The following is a 17,854-nucleotide window of genomic DNA, read 5'->3' as shown; positions in this document are numbered from 1 at the left end:
GTTTCCCCCTTTGCTTTGCAGCGTTATCAAAATCTTGCTTTTGTACTGCAAAGAAAATTTCCTACCCCAAATTTTCGAGAAACTGTAGGACGAGTCCCGGGTTTTTCTTAACAGCGTCCAAAGTATTGAAACCTTTGTTGCTCATAATAATAGTGGATGATGGGATGTGATTTGACATCTAATTGAACCTTTAAAGTTTACCGATAATACATTGAAGGATTTTCTGGAGTAGGTATGCCTTTAAAGCCTCTTAGTTATATTAAATGTCTCATGTTCTTCATCCCAAATAGATTTGAATTTTCACTGACATGGTTGCAGATTATGCTAGAAATGATTGAATTTCGAAACCTGGAAGTGAGAGTGCCAAAACCCTACACTCAATTGTTCGAAGCAACATTGTCACTGAAAATCGAATATAAAGATTGAGTACTTTTGTTTCGTCATTACATGCTTATTTGTATACTCATTACATATACATGCTTATTTGATGTGGTTATAACTTAAATTACATGCTTATTTGTATACTCATTTGCACATAAACTAAAGCATGTTTCCAAGGAAGTTAGAGTATGTAGCTCATTCTTTGTCCATTTTTAACTAAACATTCAGCAAATGGGTCATAGATTTGCAACTTTGGAACTTCGCAGTAGTATCAATAATCCATGGTCTTTTATCACACAAAATAAAAGCTAATTTAGGTTTGATATTTTACAACAAGCTGACCAGTGAAGAAAATACCCATAACACCAAACATGATACCACGTTGATAATCATCTCCAACACTCTTTGCAGATGATGTGTGATGTTATATAATAGCCACAAAAATTTCACATTCTTCGCATATCTAGAGACCTACATCGAACCGAACTCTTGTCTGATCTCGTAATCTAATGTAAGCAGCTCCTTACATTGATGAAGCTTTAACAAAACTAGAAAATATAGAGGTGTCATCTTTCAAAAGAACCTGAGGGTTTCCTTGTTCAGCCTACAAGGGTAGAAGATAGCTGATGTTATTTCATGTTAGTTAATAAGGAGAGCCGATACACAAACTGTATGAAATTCTAAAATTTGTTGCTTTTCCTATGAAAAGCAATGTAAATATTTTGCCAAGTTTCTGGAATTTTTAGACTAACCTTGAACTAGTTCTTACTCTTTTTACAAGCGGTAAGTTAAAGAAAATAAAGCATACCAGGTTCCCATGGTCAAGGATCAGAATGTTATCCATATTTATAACAGTTGAAATCCGATGAGCAATTGTGATCACTGTCATTCCTTGGCATTCACTGGATATGGTACTTTGAAGCAGTGAAGCAGTTTGAGTGTCTACATTGGCCGTGCATTCATCCAAACAAAGAACCTAAAGGGAAAGAGAAACATCTCAATCATATAATTATCAGTTTTGAAGAGGCATGTGACTGAGATATTGGTATTGATAATATTTGGAAACATGAAGTGTTTCTTTTTAGGATAAGTAAGCTATATTGATGTGTCTGCTTAAGAAGGTTATCATCTTAACAAAAATAAGGTATGATAAAAATTTACACCATGATCACTTCTATCAAATGTACCTTTGAAGATTTGAGAATTGCGCGCGCAAGGCAAAGAAGCTGTCGCTGGCCAACTGAAAATGATATACCGCCTTCCTTTACAAGAATATCCAACCCTCCGGTTGCTTCTACTTCCTCTTTCACATGGCATTTCTCCAATGCATTCCAAATTTTTAAGTCATCATTCATTTTGAATGGATCAAGGTTGTCCCTGGAATTTTGAAAGACGTTCATAATACAAAGTATTTAGTGGACATGAAATGTAGGTGCAATCAAAATAAATGTCAATGCAATTCTCTCCCAAAAAGAAAGTAAGAATATTATCACTAAGATTGAACAAAATCATAATTTGAATCAGAAATGTCAACTGCAAACACAATCAAATAGAGTACCTTAGTGATCCTTCAAACAAGAATGGGCTCTGAGGGACAATAGCCAAATGTGTTCGTAGTTCTCTGACAGGAATATTTTGAATGTCCATGCCATCAACTGTGATGGAGCCTGTACATATTGGGGTAAGGCGGAAAAGGGCATTTAACACACTAGACTTTCCAGCGCCTGTTCTTCCAATTATTCCAACCTGATTATATACATCATAAAGGTATTAGACAAAATAATCATACAATCTAAGTAAAAGTAAAAATTCAAGTATCAAGAAATGACCTGTGTCCCTCCTGCAATTCTAAAACTAAGATTGCAGAGTGCGGCAGGCAAAGAGGGCATATATTTCAAAGTAACATGCTGGAATTTAATAACTCCTTGATTTGGCCAATCTGGATTCAAGTTTAGGCATCCAGCTTGTTCTTCTTGAGGAATGTCCATGTACTAGAAAACATTTAATGACTTTTATTGTTAGTTGCCTGCTATATACGTCTAAACAAGTTTCTACTAAGTGAAATTAGTCCTTTTCATACTTGAAGGGCTCTTTCAACTGAAACCATTTCCTTTTCTGTTTCAGTGAAACTTGTTAGGAAACTCCCCAAGAGGGACACGATTGGAGCTGCATATGAGAGGGCCAAACCTACCTGTTGAAGAAAAAAGTGTACCATCTTCAGTTTTTGTATTAACCAGTTGACCAAATCCGAGATTTATTAAAAGGATAACAAACAAACCAGTCCTGGTGTGCCAAAGTTGATAGGCAAACTGCCCAGTGATCCGGCAACAGCCATAAGGGCTATGAATGAGATGACAAATGCAGCTAACCACTGGAAGAAAGTAATAATTAGCAACATTGACAGTCCAGATTTCATAAATTCAAATCTAATACATAGATAATGTGGAATGAATGAATCCTATAAAGCATAAACCTTTAGGTGAATTACTATATTTTCTTAGCTTTCAATGTCAGTAAATGTAGTTGAATCAAAGACAAACCTGAAGACGCAATGAAAGCCACAAACTCGCCACTATCTCTGTATAGGAAGTCTTCTGATACGATGTTACATGTTGAATGAATTTTGCAAAGAAAAAGTCCTGTCCACAATGCTATTAAATTAGTTTCTAAATACTTGTAGGAGTTGAAAGTCATCTAATGATTCATCACTAATGACTGCTGTGCTCTATGAATGATATAAAAAGACATTTTTTTCTATTTATAATAATTGCCTTAAAATGACAATTACATTTACCTCAGATTTAAACGCCCTAATTGTTGATGATCCATCAAGTGTTTCGGTGAAAGATGTATATATTGGAGAACGAGAAACACTATCCAGTCGTCGTAATTCTCTTGATGTTGATCTGTAGAATAACTAAAGCCACTGCATACATCAGTTGAATGTTGTCTATGATACTAAGTCAAAGAAGTCATTACGGTTTTTGACATTTGAAAAATAATTCTTATATAATTTATTTGTAGTATTATAAAAACTACTATTTTATACTCCATATTTATGAAAAAATCAAAATCATAAAATACAATTACATCAATAATCCTAATAATTTTACAACCTAAAACAAGGAGTGGTTAAAACCAAGAAAATCATAATGATAAAAATGAATACCTGAAGTCTACTGTAGATATACCAAAATGGCAATAACAAGACTAAGAAGAAGACCTACAGAAAACCAAAAGACAAACACTTTGATGACAAATTTCAAAATTTCATAGTACATAAGAAAGTCTAAGAAAATTGTGGATACCTGTACATAAGACAGAACTATTGCAATACCCAACAGGCCCACGAAATTAGCTAGGAGAATGTTCATAATGAATGGAAGAGAATCATCAATTGTATAGAGATCTGATGATAACCTGCATAAAACATCATGAATCATGAAGTCTACAAATTTTATCTTAGTTTCATCTGCTAAGGCCTCAACACATCATGTTCTAACCTATTCAGTATTCTTCCACCTGGGGTCTGATCAAAGAATTGCACAGGTGCATTGATAAGCTTGCTAAGCAGTCTATTGTGTACCTTAGTTGCTGCTTGTAAGCCACCAAACGCAAAAGAGAATGCCCTCACCAATGTGAAAAAGGAATTCAAAATACAAAAGAGACATAGTATAACCTGCGGTATGAATTATGATCTGTAAATGATCAGGCAATATTCGATTTACTACATAACATAAATGTAGTTGAATGTTAATAAAATAAGAACTTTCAATTATGCGTAATATTGAAATTATCTGAATTTATACAAGCTTCATTTAACTAGTCCTTTCTCCAACATGATCTTTACAAGGTGTGTCAGAGGATTCTAAATTACGGAAAAAGGAAACTTCAAACTTTTAACAAACTTTCTTAATATTAGTTAGAGATACATAATTAATAAAATGATATTTTGAATCAAGAGAATTATGTGGTTCTTCTTAAATTAGATTTTCAGTGCCTGAAAATATTAAAGTGTCTACTAGTCCTAGGTCCAGCAAGAAAATACTACTATGAAAATTATTATATAGATAGGCCCATCACCAGATAGAAAGACACGGAGTATTTCGTTTGACCGCTTTTTGTTGTTGTATCAACCCAATATGACAGCCATAAATCATTTCCATTACGAGAAGCTTGCATCAAAATAGCTGAGAGACATATAACAACTGTGATGAACCAGCCAGTAAAGACAGCATAATTCCTGCAAAAGCACTAAATTGTTAATCAACTATTGAAGACCAAAAAGCCTGATCTATAAAACTGACAACATTGGCTCCCCATACATACTATATATATGTTTATACTTACTTGTACACCCCAATTTCAACTTTTCCTTCTTTCCTCAACTCAACTTCAATTACCTCCTCGGCTCCCTCCAGAGCATCCACAATAACTCTATCAGGAAGATACTGCTCCATAGATTTGGAAGAAGAATCTGTGCTGCAAGATTGTCTATGATCATGTAAAGTTGAATCAATTTCATTCAGTGGTGAGAATGCTGTATATGAAGAAACTGAATAGTCAGCTGATCTTCCCATCCACTTTACGTGTCCTTTGTCCAATACAACAATCATATCAGCAGAAGATATTGCCTGCATGTAAATTTAGATGCATAAATATGCTAATCATAATATAAATGAAAATTTTATAATAATATGAAATTTATAATATATACCACCTCCATTCCTATTTAGTTGTCCAGAGAGTAAAGAAAAAATTTGCTCCTATTTACTTTGTCCATGTCGTAGTTCAAGATAACAATTAATATTTTCTCAATTATACCCTTAAGTTCACCTAGTAATTCTCAAGTACAATAAAGTCTCTATACTTCCAACAAATTGATTGTATTTCTTGGTATGTGTGTTTTTTCTAGTTCACTGGACTGAATCACTGAAATAGGAATGGAGCATGGAGGTAATATATTCTCAAGACGTCAGCATGCATAATAATTGTACAGAGATAACAAACCAACCTGAATGTTGTGGGTACAAAGAAGTCGAGTTTTCCCCTGCATAAGAGGACCTAGAATTGCATTGTGTAAGATCCATTGAGCAACTTGAACATCAACTGCACTCAGGACATCGTCAAGCATAATGACATCTGAGTCATGATACAGTACCCTGTCAATTGAATTATATTAAAACAATTGTCTTGATGATAATCAAGGCATAAAGCCCCAAAATAAACTAGTAGAGCGAAAGGTGAACGACACCTTGCCAAAGCAAGACGAGCTCTCTGTCCACCTGATAAGTTGACTCCTTTCTCTCCAATATAAGCCATGTCACCTCCAACCATCAATGAGATATCCACATCTAACGCACATGCTTGCAGTGTATCTGCATACCTGTTTATAGCAGGAAGATCATAAGTTCTTTTGGTCCTAAATAAGTTTGTGAAGATCAAATTCACACTAAGCAGAAGATTGTTCTAAGATTCCATAAAACATAAATTATGAGGAACTGTTGGAGACATTATACCTTTTAGGATCATAGCCTTTCCCAAACAATATATTGTCACGCACAGTTCCAGACAAAATCCAAGGAAGCTGCAGTTTTAGGGAAATAAAATCATAAGAAATTCCATTCCGAGGCCAAGTGTATGGCATTATCACATACAAACCTGTGGTGCATAAGCTACCGAACCATTGCAATGAGTAGATCCATGAGCAACCCGCATTTCTCCAAGAATTGAATATAACAGGGATGATTTACCTGAACCAACCTGAACATATGCAGTTGGTGAAGTGAAATAAATCTAAGTTGTGCTTCAGATATTAGATGAAGTACACTCTTTCCATTGCATTTATCAAATTGAATTGTGATGTATTAAAAATGTAGATTATTCTGATAGATATAAAAGATTTGAGAGGAAGCCCGATATATTCCTCATAATAGGTGTACAAAAAGGGTGACATGCTACTCTAAAGCTCCCACCATGACACGCTCCATGGAAGGGTTGGACTCATCATGGGCAGCCTCATCTTGCATTTTCAAGATACTAATTCCACGACTTGAACCGACGACCTCTTAGTCACTTGGTAACTACTCTAACCGTTCAGCCAAGCCTCCCCTTCCTTATGATGAATGTATATCCATTGAATTCCTTTACCCATATGATGTTCTATTTTATAGGCTAAAGATACCATGATAAAATTCAAACAGGGATCTGACCTCTCCAATAACTGCAATAAAGGAACCCTTGGACAGGCCTAGAGTCACATGATTCAGCACCAAGTTTAATGCTTGTTCATCACTGCTTGACCAAGTACAACACGCATCTTCGATAAAGACAGCCAAACTTTGTAAAGAATCAGGCTGTTTACTCAGGAATGATGATGAACAGGAACTGATCTCTCCCACTTTAAATTTATGTTCAGGACAAGAGAGAAACCTACTTAGCCGTCTGGAGGATATGATGGCCTACAATGATGTGAAGAGAATCGACTCATTCTAATCATAAATGAATGTACAAGTCAACTTTGCTAATAAAAATTCATGGAGAATGAGAAACTCACATCAATCAATCCATTAATCACCCAAGGAAATGAGTTCAGTGGTGAAATCAATGTGTTGAACAAAGCAAGACAAGTGAAAACCTGCAATTATGATTTTTTGACTGCATAAGATTTCTAACAGAAAAAATAATTAAAGGAAAAATAAAAAAGAACAAAAAATTGTCAGAAGATTAGGCCAAAAAGTTTGAAATACCATTGCTGCATCAAGTTGATGTCCCATCAATGCAAAGAGTCCAAATGTGAAAAGAGAAAAGAGTGTCGGTGTTGTTGCCCAAAAGAATACACACCATGCATCCAAATACTTCCGAGTCTGTAAAACATGGATGCAACATGGTGATAGAAATCAAATAAGCGGAAAAAGGAAGTCTTCTGAGCACGCCAAACTTCAAAGTCATAGAACATGGATGAAACATGGTGATCGAAATCAAATAAGAAAAAGAAATATTCTATTTGATTATGTCATTCTTGAACACTATCTCAGTGGCTTTCAAGAAAAGTTTTCCAGTTTCATCTATACAAAATAAAATCAGAATATATCAAGTCTTACAGCCAAGTGTTTCACTTCCAAAGTTCTTGTTTCCATCAACCAACTCGAGAAAAGAAGTTCCCATCCATACATCTTCAAAGTACGAATATATGTCAAAAGTTCTCCAGTCTTACGAATCCTGTATGAAGCATAATGTTGATATTGTAAATATGCACCAGCAGCTTTGATTCATATTCACCCACGATGGCCCCGCGGAATGATATAAAATTGTAAAATTAGAAAGAGAATAATATGCAGGTATTCATGAGGGCAGACAATGAGAACATGAAAATATCGAATCTAGGCAACTAGATAAATATCACATTGTGTTCATAAGTATTACAAATCCGTTCTCCAAGCATCCACTGTCAACTAGATAACTTTATCGAAGCAAAGAAACAATTGGACAGATATTAGTATGTCCTGCATAAAAGTATATGTTGACGTAGAATACATCTGAACAACTTACAAATGTTTATCGGAGGCATCTGAATGTAAATTAAATTTCTTTTTTAATATTATGCCATGTAAAGATGAAAAAGTAATGAAAGAAAGGAAGAGAGAGAGAGAGAGGGAGAGAGAGAGAGAGAGAGAAAGAATGATTCGGGGGAAATTGTAATGTGAAGATTTATTAGGTGCAGTCTCCCTAATAAATATATGTATATATTGAGTGAAATACAATATGTAGAGCAGAACACGAGATACAAGTACATATGGGCGAGACCCTTATACTCTCAAATCTCAATAGTCTAACTCCAAATCTTAACCCTAACTCTTAACATGTTACGACTTAAGAAGTTAGCCAAACTTTAAGTGGTAACTGGTAAGGCATTCAACATGCTGCTTTCAAGAAACCTCTGCAAGTATATTCTAACTCTTGATTGGAAAAATTGTAAAGAAATATAATATAACTTGAAAACGAGTGAAAAGTAAAGCCACAAAGAACTTGCTACATTTGAGGGAGCTAACCAATTATGAGTTGATGGAAAATGGAAATTTGAAACTCTGACTTACCTTTGGTAAATTACCGCTAAAGAAGATGCTAAGTTCTAACCACAAATGTTCTCTTGAATATTTATTTTCAGACAGAAGAAAATATTTAACAAGACAAAGACAAGATAGTTTTACTCGATGATTTTAGAGATAAGTTCATTTTAAGGACTCTTATCTATTACAAAGAGTTTAAAGGATAAGGGATCCCTTAAGGCAAAATCAAAACACTTACCCCAAAAGGATAAAATTAAACTTAGAGGAAAGAGTAGAGAGGGAAATAAATGCGTGGGATACCTTTCATCCTTCTGCTTCATCATTTGCTCAGTGGCTCTTGCAATCAATTTTGATATCCATTTATTCACTGTATCAGTTGAAATTCATCAGTAATAAAACAAAAAAATAATTTTTTAAATAAATAAAACTAAAATATGTCAGTTTCAGTTAATGTTTTTTTTTTTATATTTTGGTTCTTTTTACTTTTCTTAGGATGTTAATCATGTTATATTTTAGTTTTTTAATTGAATTTTGCTAAATGAAATAGCTACACCATCAAAGTTATGTTGCAATGTTATTCATTTCACAAAGGATAATAATAAATATACACCCCCAATACTCACTTTTAAGAGAGATAAAAGAGAAAATGAAAGATGTGTAATAATATGATAGGGAATAGAGTGAGATAGAAAGATAAGGGAGGATGGAAAAGAGTTGGAAGGGAAATAAGGTACATAAATTTCAAGGTTGTTTCATATAAGATTAAAATGGTAACTGGTGCCGAGTGCCCTGGTTTGCATTTGCAGGAGTGGGTTTCTTGTGATAGTGGTACATGGAGATTTTAGATGGAGGATGGCATATGTGAAGGGTCTTCTCCCCCAAATACAAAATTATTTGGTCATCTGTAAGTTTGTGAATAAGAGAGAAAGAAGCAAAATGTCAAAGCCTGCCCAAAGAATCCAACCCTTTAAGTGTTAATGGACAGAAGGAGCATGCTAGTTGATTTAGACACAAGCATAACCACTGACAAGAAAATTCTCCGAACCATGTAAATTTAAGGATCAGATAAAGCACATCTATGGGATATGGAAAAAGCAAGATATCAAAAACAAAAAGTTAAACAAACAATGCAAATCAATGTAAGGATCTGACATAGTGCAGTAATGCATATTTGTTGATGATAATTTTTTTTAACCAAAAAAAGAGTTCTTGCAAGAATTTAATTAAGTGACAAATTAAGTTATTGATACAGTATAAACTTCTCCACAAATTCATTCCAGCCACTGACTTTAGTAATGATGGACCCAAGTAGGTGAGAAACACTTAAACACATTGAACATGGACTGAGAATTTTGAAAGAGTGATATTTATACCTGGTATTAACAGAATGGTTATCGCTAATCCAGATACAAATGCGAATTTGACTTGAGTATATAAAAGATAAAGTGCCACTCCAATTTGTAAAGGCAGGCTGAAACAACAAAACTGCAGTGCTTAAGATATATATATAAATTAAGATTCATAAATATTAACATCGACATCAATATTAAGCTACAGAAGATGGCTTCCAGCCTTCCACAACCAAGTACATCTATGTAAAACCAAATTGCTGCATGCAGCTAAAACTTCAGCAGGTTCCATCAAACATTAAAGTAGCTTAAAGCAGAAATCATATCTTTAATCATAAACAATACTCTATATGGAAGTTTAATTAAATATGAAAACCTGTAATGTTATCTCCAAATAAGACATAAAAGTAAGGGTCTTTCACAAGATGCTAAGTCTATTGGATTACAGACATTCCAAGCAATTAGGGAAGAGATTGTTTGGTGAAATTTATTAGCATTGCTAATTCAAAATTAAGGCAGTACCTCCACATATCATGGAAACTATTACACAAGTTGACAGTTCGGTCAGCATCCACTGACATAAATGTCTGAATTTCTCCATTTGTGAATTTTGAACGCTCTGCTAGGTTCACACGTAGACACTTGAAACAAATAAAAATATATATAAGTTTTAGAATGAAAGAATGATCATGAGCCAAATGATAGCAAGCCGTGCATGCATAAAAAAAATCATCCTTAGGGGAGAAGAAAAAAAGAGATGAGCATTTCATTATTATGAAAATTTATAATTTCAGCATTTACAAACAGAAATAAAACATAAATAGCATACCTTCTCATAGATAAGAGTCATGATACTAGATCGCAGCTTTAACTTCAGTTTGGAAAGATGAAAAGTATATTGTGTATCTAAAACAGATCTAAACCAGAAGGACACAACTTTACTAATTGCGCAAGTGAAGCAAAAAAATATTATAAAAGTTATATAAATCCTTACAGATCGAATATAGGTTGCTCAAACAACGATGGAATGCAACATAAAAATATCGACCGACACAATTAAACAAATAAATTGCAATAGAGACATGCTTTAGGTTCATTAAGAGAGTCCGTTCTCTTTGCAGTTCTGCACACGGTTGATTTAAGGTGATTTTGATTTCCAATTTGTAGATTGGACAGGTTTGTTGCATTTTTTAGTAGCATGGACTTTCTGTTTCTTTCAATTTATGTGATTTGGAGGCTACTATAACCTTCCTCTAATTGCATTCTATTAAAACCAAATCTCCTAGAAGCTTAAATTGTTTATGTCGAAGCCTATGAGTGGTTTTATATCTCAAACACACTAACATAATATCTTTTTCTGTTAAAAAAGAAAAGGGCTCTTTTATGGGTTCTAACTTTTCAGCCTTTTGTGATAAGATAACGCAATTATGTAGGCATTCTATCAAATGAATAATGAGCTACCAATGGTGATGAACAGTTAGTTAAATTATAGAGAATTGTTTCATATGGTTTTATAAAAAATATATTCAACTTCGATTTGTGTAATAATCAATCAACGATAAAGATGTTTTTTTTCCGTAAATCTGTACTAATATGTAGTTCAACTGTTCAAGAAAAACCATGATAGAAGCTATAAGATGTAGGAAACTAGTGTGAAGCCAGGAAACGTAGAGCATAAGAAGAAAAAGCACAAAAGGTAAACATACTGAATTATATATAAATACAAGAATCAAACTCACTTAATTATAGAGGTGAGACCCAAGGATAATGCAAGTAAATAGCCATCCCAATTCACTGAACCTGAAAGACGTAATGAAAAAGGAACCAATTTCATATGATGAGCCTTTGTCTCATTTGATTAATAAGCAGCTAGAAGGACATTTTTTCAAAAGGGATAAAAAAGGGATGGAATTACCATCGCATTTAATTACTAATTTTGACAGATAGTTGGCTGAAATGTTTTCTATTGGCAGGTGAAGTTATGTATCAAGGATTATGAAATAAAAGTATTGTGAAAAAAGAGAACAAATCAATGGAGAAGCATTTCAAGTAAGAGAACAAATGAAGCTATAAATGCAAGCCAAAATTTTAAGGATCACAATGGAGAATCACAAACTACTCCTTGTTGCAAGCAACACCTTGTTGAAGAAACTGGATCAGCTTATTGAGAAGCAATGGTCCCGCAAAACCAATACAATCATTAATCACCTGGAAGAATTTCAAATACTTTGTTGTTGTAGAACAAAATAAATTATAGAAAAATGTAGACGTAAATTTTAATTTTGGATTCTCTATGAACAAAGAAGTGGTGTTCCAATATTGACAAAGATGTACTTCACAACAGGCATCTCAATACAAAAAAGGACAGGAAAACAACTAAATATCACGTAGAAGAATCATGTTTTCTCACAAGTACAGTAATTTAGTAAACTCATAAGCAAATCATTCAACTACCAAGGTGTTGACGCCATTAAAGTTGAAGTGGTAATCCATGTAATATTGCTTAAGTAATCCTATTTTTAAGTTGACATGATGATCCATTTTGGTTCTATAAATTTAACATAGGTACCAACACCATTTAAACTGGGATACAGGATTGCTATATACGGAATATTCAGAACATTTAACTGCTTATCTGGAAATTGATAAGAATCAATGTCTTCTAATAAAGATATCTAGATTACTAGATACATGTACGATATACTATTACTATGTCATGCAAGATGTCATACTATTAATATATTTCCATTGGCACAACTGCAATTTCAAGGAACAAATGCAATCTAGGATCTATTCCAGAAGTTAGCAAACTATCAGTATGTTTGACCAATTGCCCATGAACCATTGCTCTGTTATTTAAAGGCAATGTACAGTGGAGCACAAAATCATTTTCTGCAGACACAAACTAACTGAACAGGGATTAAAACTTCCTTCCATTTCCCGATAGTTTGAACTTCCATTTCCATGGAGACAATGTGGAACCTATGCTGGAACTTAGAAGTTCCAATGTGTACAAGACATAGTTAGCGGGAAACTCACAAAGCAGATTAAACATATAAAGATATATCATGTATAAATAGTGATGGTACAAGCTTTGATTTTGAACCAATTTAGATTTACCTAGCGCAAGGAATGATAACGTGATATGGTATAGAAAAATACCTTCAACAAACCCAGACGGAGATATGGCCAACCATATGCACTGCAGAGTGCTCTAAGCAAGGATGGGCTTGAACTGTTATTACTCAGCTGAGCTCGCCAACAGGATAAAATTATCTCATGACAGGGAGAAGGACCCATATCAGTAGGTAGTGGCAGAAGATCTTCAAAGTCTAATTGCTTTACAACACCACAATTCATTACTGGAGTTATGAATTTGAAAGTCATCAAATCCCAAAGGTCTCCGTTAAATCCCTTGAGAAAGAAAGTTTAAACTGGTCAGAGCTTGTCAATATTAGAAATTTGAAATCAACACAACGGTGGTGATGAATAGACAGAAGTAACAGGAGTGCATATTTCCTTTTCGAAAATAGGACAGCCATGTAGTTTCTGTAGAAAAAAATCAAATCTTCAAAACCATTATAGTTTTACAAAAAAGAAAATACTTCTATAGGCCATCAAGAACAAGAAATACATTTCATACTCCTGCTTTCAAAGTATTTTTGGAGATTACACCAGACACAAGTAACCACATCAACAGATAAGGCTATAACTAACTCTCCATGCATTCAAGAGGAAAATAGTTGCGATGAACAGCTTATTTTAGGAATGCACACATCAAGTAACAAAATAGAGCTGAATTATAAAATCAGAATATCATCAGGCACCGCTGAAAATCTTCAACAGGATAACACTCTACAGGAAAATGTAACTTAAGGAGAAATTCTTGCAACCCGCTTCAGCTTCAGGTCATTGGAAAATGAACTTTTTAGCTTTTTTTATCGACTTTTTAGTCAAATTTTCTTCACACCGCCATTCTTACATTAACTTATACTGAGAAAACAAAATTTTCAAAAGCTAGCAAATTCTTCAAGCATACACTAACTACTGAGATAAATTTCAAAGTTGAAGGATGTTAACTGAGGAGTCGAAAGTTTGTAGGTATATTTGCCAAAGCCCCAAATTTAACAAGAGTCTTGTGCATCCCCCCCCCCCCCCCCCCCCAAAAAAAAACTTCATCACTAGTTAACCGTCTAAATAAAAAAGTTTAGAAATATACTTACAAGGTCACGATTGCCACCTTCCTCAAGGTCCACACCATTGGAAAGAAGTGGCTCTTCCAATAAACTAAAATTATGACAGCAGGATCAGTCAAGAATTATCAATGTACTCTAGAAATAAAACAATTTTCATTTCTATACACTAAATGACACAGACAATCAAATAATGCACTTTGCTTGTAAACAAAATCAGATAATTTGAATACGTGATAAGTAGAATGACATGTAATGCATCCTACATAATATAACCAAGGATAGCTAGGCGTCATGCATGGCCAACAGTTTATAGTAAAAGTAAATCGGCTTAAGGAGCGTGCGTGCGTGTATGAGAGAGAAAGAGATTATCAGAACTACCAAGTACCACCTTCTAAAATTTTATCTGATGCTTATCCCTAATCCAAAAAAGAAAGCAACTGTGTAAGAATGGGGCTTAAGAATAGTAGGCCAGTATATACCTGCTTTTTGTAGATAGTCTCTTTATCCTCATCACATTGATAGCAATGCCAAATGAGATATTGGAGAGAACAAGTATGCTTTCTATGATTAATACTGAAACCTGAAATGAACATTATGCCAAATCTTTCATGTCTAATATATTAGTCTGAGATTTATTAGTCTGAGATTTATTTGAAAATGAATAAATAATATTAGTAATAAAGGTAAATATGACATGTCCCCCTAAACAGAAATTAATAGTACCTCCAATGATGGAAACTTTGTCATCAAATGGAAAACCCCCAATATTGGTTTTAGAATCCACCATAAACATAAGGCACAGTTCAAGACAATGTAATGACTGCTGACACACCTTGTGAAGAGAACGATACTTATCTACACGTAGGCATAAATGAAGATCCGAATCACAAGAAATTAAATGCATTAAACTCTTCAGTACATTGTAGCTGACAACTAAAAACTAGGAAACTTACCCACACAACCAATTCAGAACAACTATAAAACCATTTATGATATTCCACAAAATGACCATCATGTTCTTTCTTCCACAAGAAAATTATGTTCGAGATTGAAAAACATGCTCCAACAGCTGGTATGAAATCCAGGACAACTTTCTCTGGAAGGGCCATCTGGTTATTCATTGCAAAAGCATCAAATATGTATATAATTATGTCAGGATTATAGTACATACCATAGTACAAATATCATACATGGAGACATATATAACAACTTTTTCCTGCATGAATCCAACAATGTCAACAAAGCTTGACAAAAAAATGGACAATCTATGAGCTGTAGAGAACACCGTACGAGTACCACTACAGGATAACAGTCAAAGGCTAGCAATTAACTGTTCTATAAACAGAAACAGAGGCTAGATTATGAATTTTTCACATGTTTCATTGCGGTATTTCCTAATGCTTTCGCAAATAACTTTAAGATCAGCTATTACCTGAGCTTCTGGTCTCCGAACTCCTCGGGCAATCTTTTGATAAATTCCAAGCAGAACAATCATAACAATAGTCACTATGTTCACTGCTAAACCTAAAACAGTAGGCATTGTTAAGGAAAACCAATTCATGGAATAAAAAAAAACTCATTGTAGAAATAGAAAACTTAAATCTCAAAAACAATAAGGATATATGTCTTCAAAGCACTCGGAGAATCTCTTTCCATCCCATACCTGTAAACCAGGACAAAAAGAAAACGCAATGCATGATAAGACTGCCATGAATCTAGCTCCATGATCTTAAATGTTGTAATCTGTACTGCACAGCCACAGCCCAAAATTCTGGGCGATTTTTTAAAAACATGATTTCATCTTTCTTGGCAAAATATTCCTAAGGGGAGGGGTGGGAAGTGGGAAAAATTATCTGATATCCTCAGGAATATAATCATAATTCCTGCTGGGAAACATGATTCCTGCTTAGAATGAAAAAAGACTCTGCATTCCAAACAATCCCTTAGGTTAAATCAATCCTCAACATACCATAAAGATGTTAGTTGCTCTAGTTGCAGTGTGAGTCACCAAAGTAAAGTAAAATTTAAAGTGAATTGAAAAGCAGAAACAGATTCAGAGTCATGTGACTTCAACAACATTCTAGGAGGCATTAAGAAAGCAAGAGGCGAAGGTTTAGTGGCAAAACAAAAACTGATGAGTGTGATTCAAGTTTTCACAAAAAAATAAAAATAAAAATTGTAGTTTGAGAGTCTTCATGCAATAATTGATAATAACACTCCCTTTGGACTGAAATGAAAGTGAAAATACGATGTTATTGCAGTTAGAACACAAGGGAAAGAGATGCGTACGAATGGAGAATTAGGGCAAATTAGAGCGAAGAAGTCGTCCATGGAAGAAAATAAGGTGGCAGAAGCAGAGCGAACAAGAGAGTGAGTGGAGCGACACAGTTTCAGTTTGTAATTTGTAAAGTCTCTATCTCTCTCTCTCTCGTAGTAAACTAGGAAAGAGTGGGGTGGCTTTATAGTTTATATAGTTAGTATACGCATGTCGTTTTCATGCAAATTAACATCAAGTGGAATGGGGAATTCCCATTCTTTTAAGAGCTATGATATAGTGCACTTTATTTTATCTTATAGTAATTCATTTTCATTAGATTCTTCTTCTTGTATCTTATACTATTTTTATCACATTACATATTATATTACTCGTTTAAAAAAAATCTATTATATTGCTCATTTTTTTTTTCTAAATGTGTCCATATATCTCTCTAAAGTTGTGAAGTGAAAAAGTATGAATAAAACTTAATTCTTATTTTATTTTGAGGTTGCAATGAGGTAGAGGGATCCTATTTTTCATTTTTAACGGATGTCATCATCCATTTAAAAAACGGTTGCATGTCATTCCCAATAAATATATTTGAGATTCGAGCTTGTACTCTAATTTTTACGATAGTCTAATTTGTTAACAACCTTATTGGTACTTTCATTATCCTTATGGAGAGGCCTCGTTTTGCTTAAATAAAATTTAATTAGCTAAACATCAATTACATAAATAAATAAACTTGTAATTCTATAAGGCTTAAATAAATTTGGAAGGCGAGGGAGAGGGTCGTTTTGTGTTGCTAAATGCTAATTGAAATGTTAAATATTCTATAATTAATTTTTGTTATTTGGAAAGTATTTTCACAGCCGACATTTATGAGGCTAAGGTCACCTGAGAGTCTGAGACTAATACCTTTGAATCTTTGAAATCACATTAAATGGGTAGGTCTCTCCAAAAAATCATTCTCCAAACAGAATTAAATTCTGAACTAAATACTTAAAGTTCAATTATCTATCAAGTATGCTTACATCGTAAATTAAATAACACTCCATTGAGTTTTTTTCCTTGGTTTCCGCGAAAAATTCTGAATTTGTATAAGATAATTCTGAAGGGGTGGTTCGTTCATGTGATCTACACTGAAAAAAGATACTGTTTCACACTTTCACCTAAGACTTTAATCCTTCAAGTGGAAACTTTATGAAGAAAGACAAATGGTAAAGATACTCCACAATACGCAACCAGATTCAGCATCATGTGTATAGCAATCAGATTCATTGTAAAGAAAGGAAATTAAAAAGATAGGATAAGGGTTTAAAGCTCCTCGAATCTCTGCTCTATTAAAATCTGAGCTTACTTTTGTGTGGGCATGGAGATGGTCTAACACATGCAATCCATGTCACGGTTCCACTGCACTTGTAAAAGAAAAGTTTGATTGGGATTTTATGAGCCCGTATAACTCAAACTTTGAACTTTTTTGGGATACTATTTTGCGGTCTACCAAGCAGGACTGTTATGTATATATATACATCTTCCTTTTAATCAGTTTTTCACTTCTTGAACCCAATATTTTTCTATGATAACCCAAATTTTATTTAT

At 33.9% G+C, this 17,854-nt stretch overlaps 1 protein-coding gene across 1 annotated transcript; it reads right to left on the bottom strand.

Annotated features, from left to right (window-relative positions):
• Nucleotides 1-590: 590 nt before the first annotated feature.
• Nucleotides 591-16,423, bottom strand: LOC130745432 (ABC transporter C family member 13). Its single transcript, XM_057597668.1, has 36 exons — nucleotides 16,285-16,423; nucleotides 15,618-15,658; nucleotides 15,428-15,527; nucleotides 14,949-15,104; nucleotides 14,719-14,850; nucleotides 14,475-14,575; nucleotides 14,023-14,086; nucleotides 12,962-13,213; nucleotides 11,938-12,007; nucleotides 11,539-11,599; nucleotides 10,629-10,716; nucleotides 10,322-10,440; nucleotides 9,824-9,921; nucleotides 8,751-8,817; nucleotides 7,485-7,602; nucleotides 7,131-7,247; nucleotides 6,938-7,018; nucleotides 6,594-6,842; nucleotides 6,043-6,144; nucleotides 5,901-5,968; nucleotides 5,636-5,767; nucleotides 5,396-5,543; nucleotides 4,732-5,015; nucleotides 4,465-4,624; nucleotides 3,885-4,060; nucleotides 3,690-3,801; nucleotides 3,551-3,604; nucleotides 3,176-3,298; nucleotides 2,922-3,020; nucleotides 2,660-2,752; nucleotides 2,462-2,572; nucleotides 2,211-2,372; nucleotides 1,940-2,127; nucleotides 1,569-1,758; nucleotides 1,190-1,357; nucleotides 591-985 (listed from the first exon to the last, which is right to left on the bottom strand). The coding sequence occupies exons 1-36, from the start codon at nucleotides 16,324-16,326 to the stop codon at nucleotides 905-907; spliced, it is 4,407 nt and encodes a 1,468-aa protein (XP_057453651.1). The 5' UTR covers nucleotides 16,327-16,423; the 3' UTR covers nucleotides 591-904.
• Nucleotides 16,424-17,854: the final 1,431 nt, after the last annotated feature.

Source organism: Lotus japonicus, chromosome 3 (genome assembly GCF_012489685.1).
Source record: "Lotus japonicus ecotype B-129 chromosome 3, LjGifu_v1.2".
In the NCBI taxonomy this organism is placed as follows: Eukaryota; Viridiplantae; Streptophyta; class Magnoliopsida; order Fabales; family Fabaceae; genus Lotus; species Lotus japonicus.
This window is presented reverse-complemented; position numbering and strand designations above follow the sequence as displayed.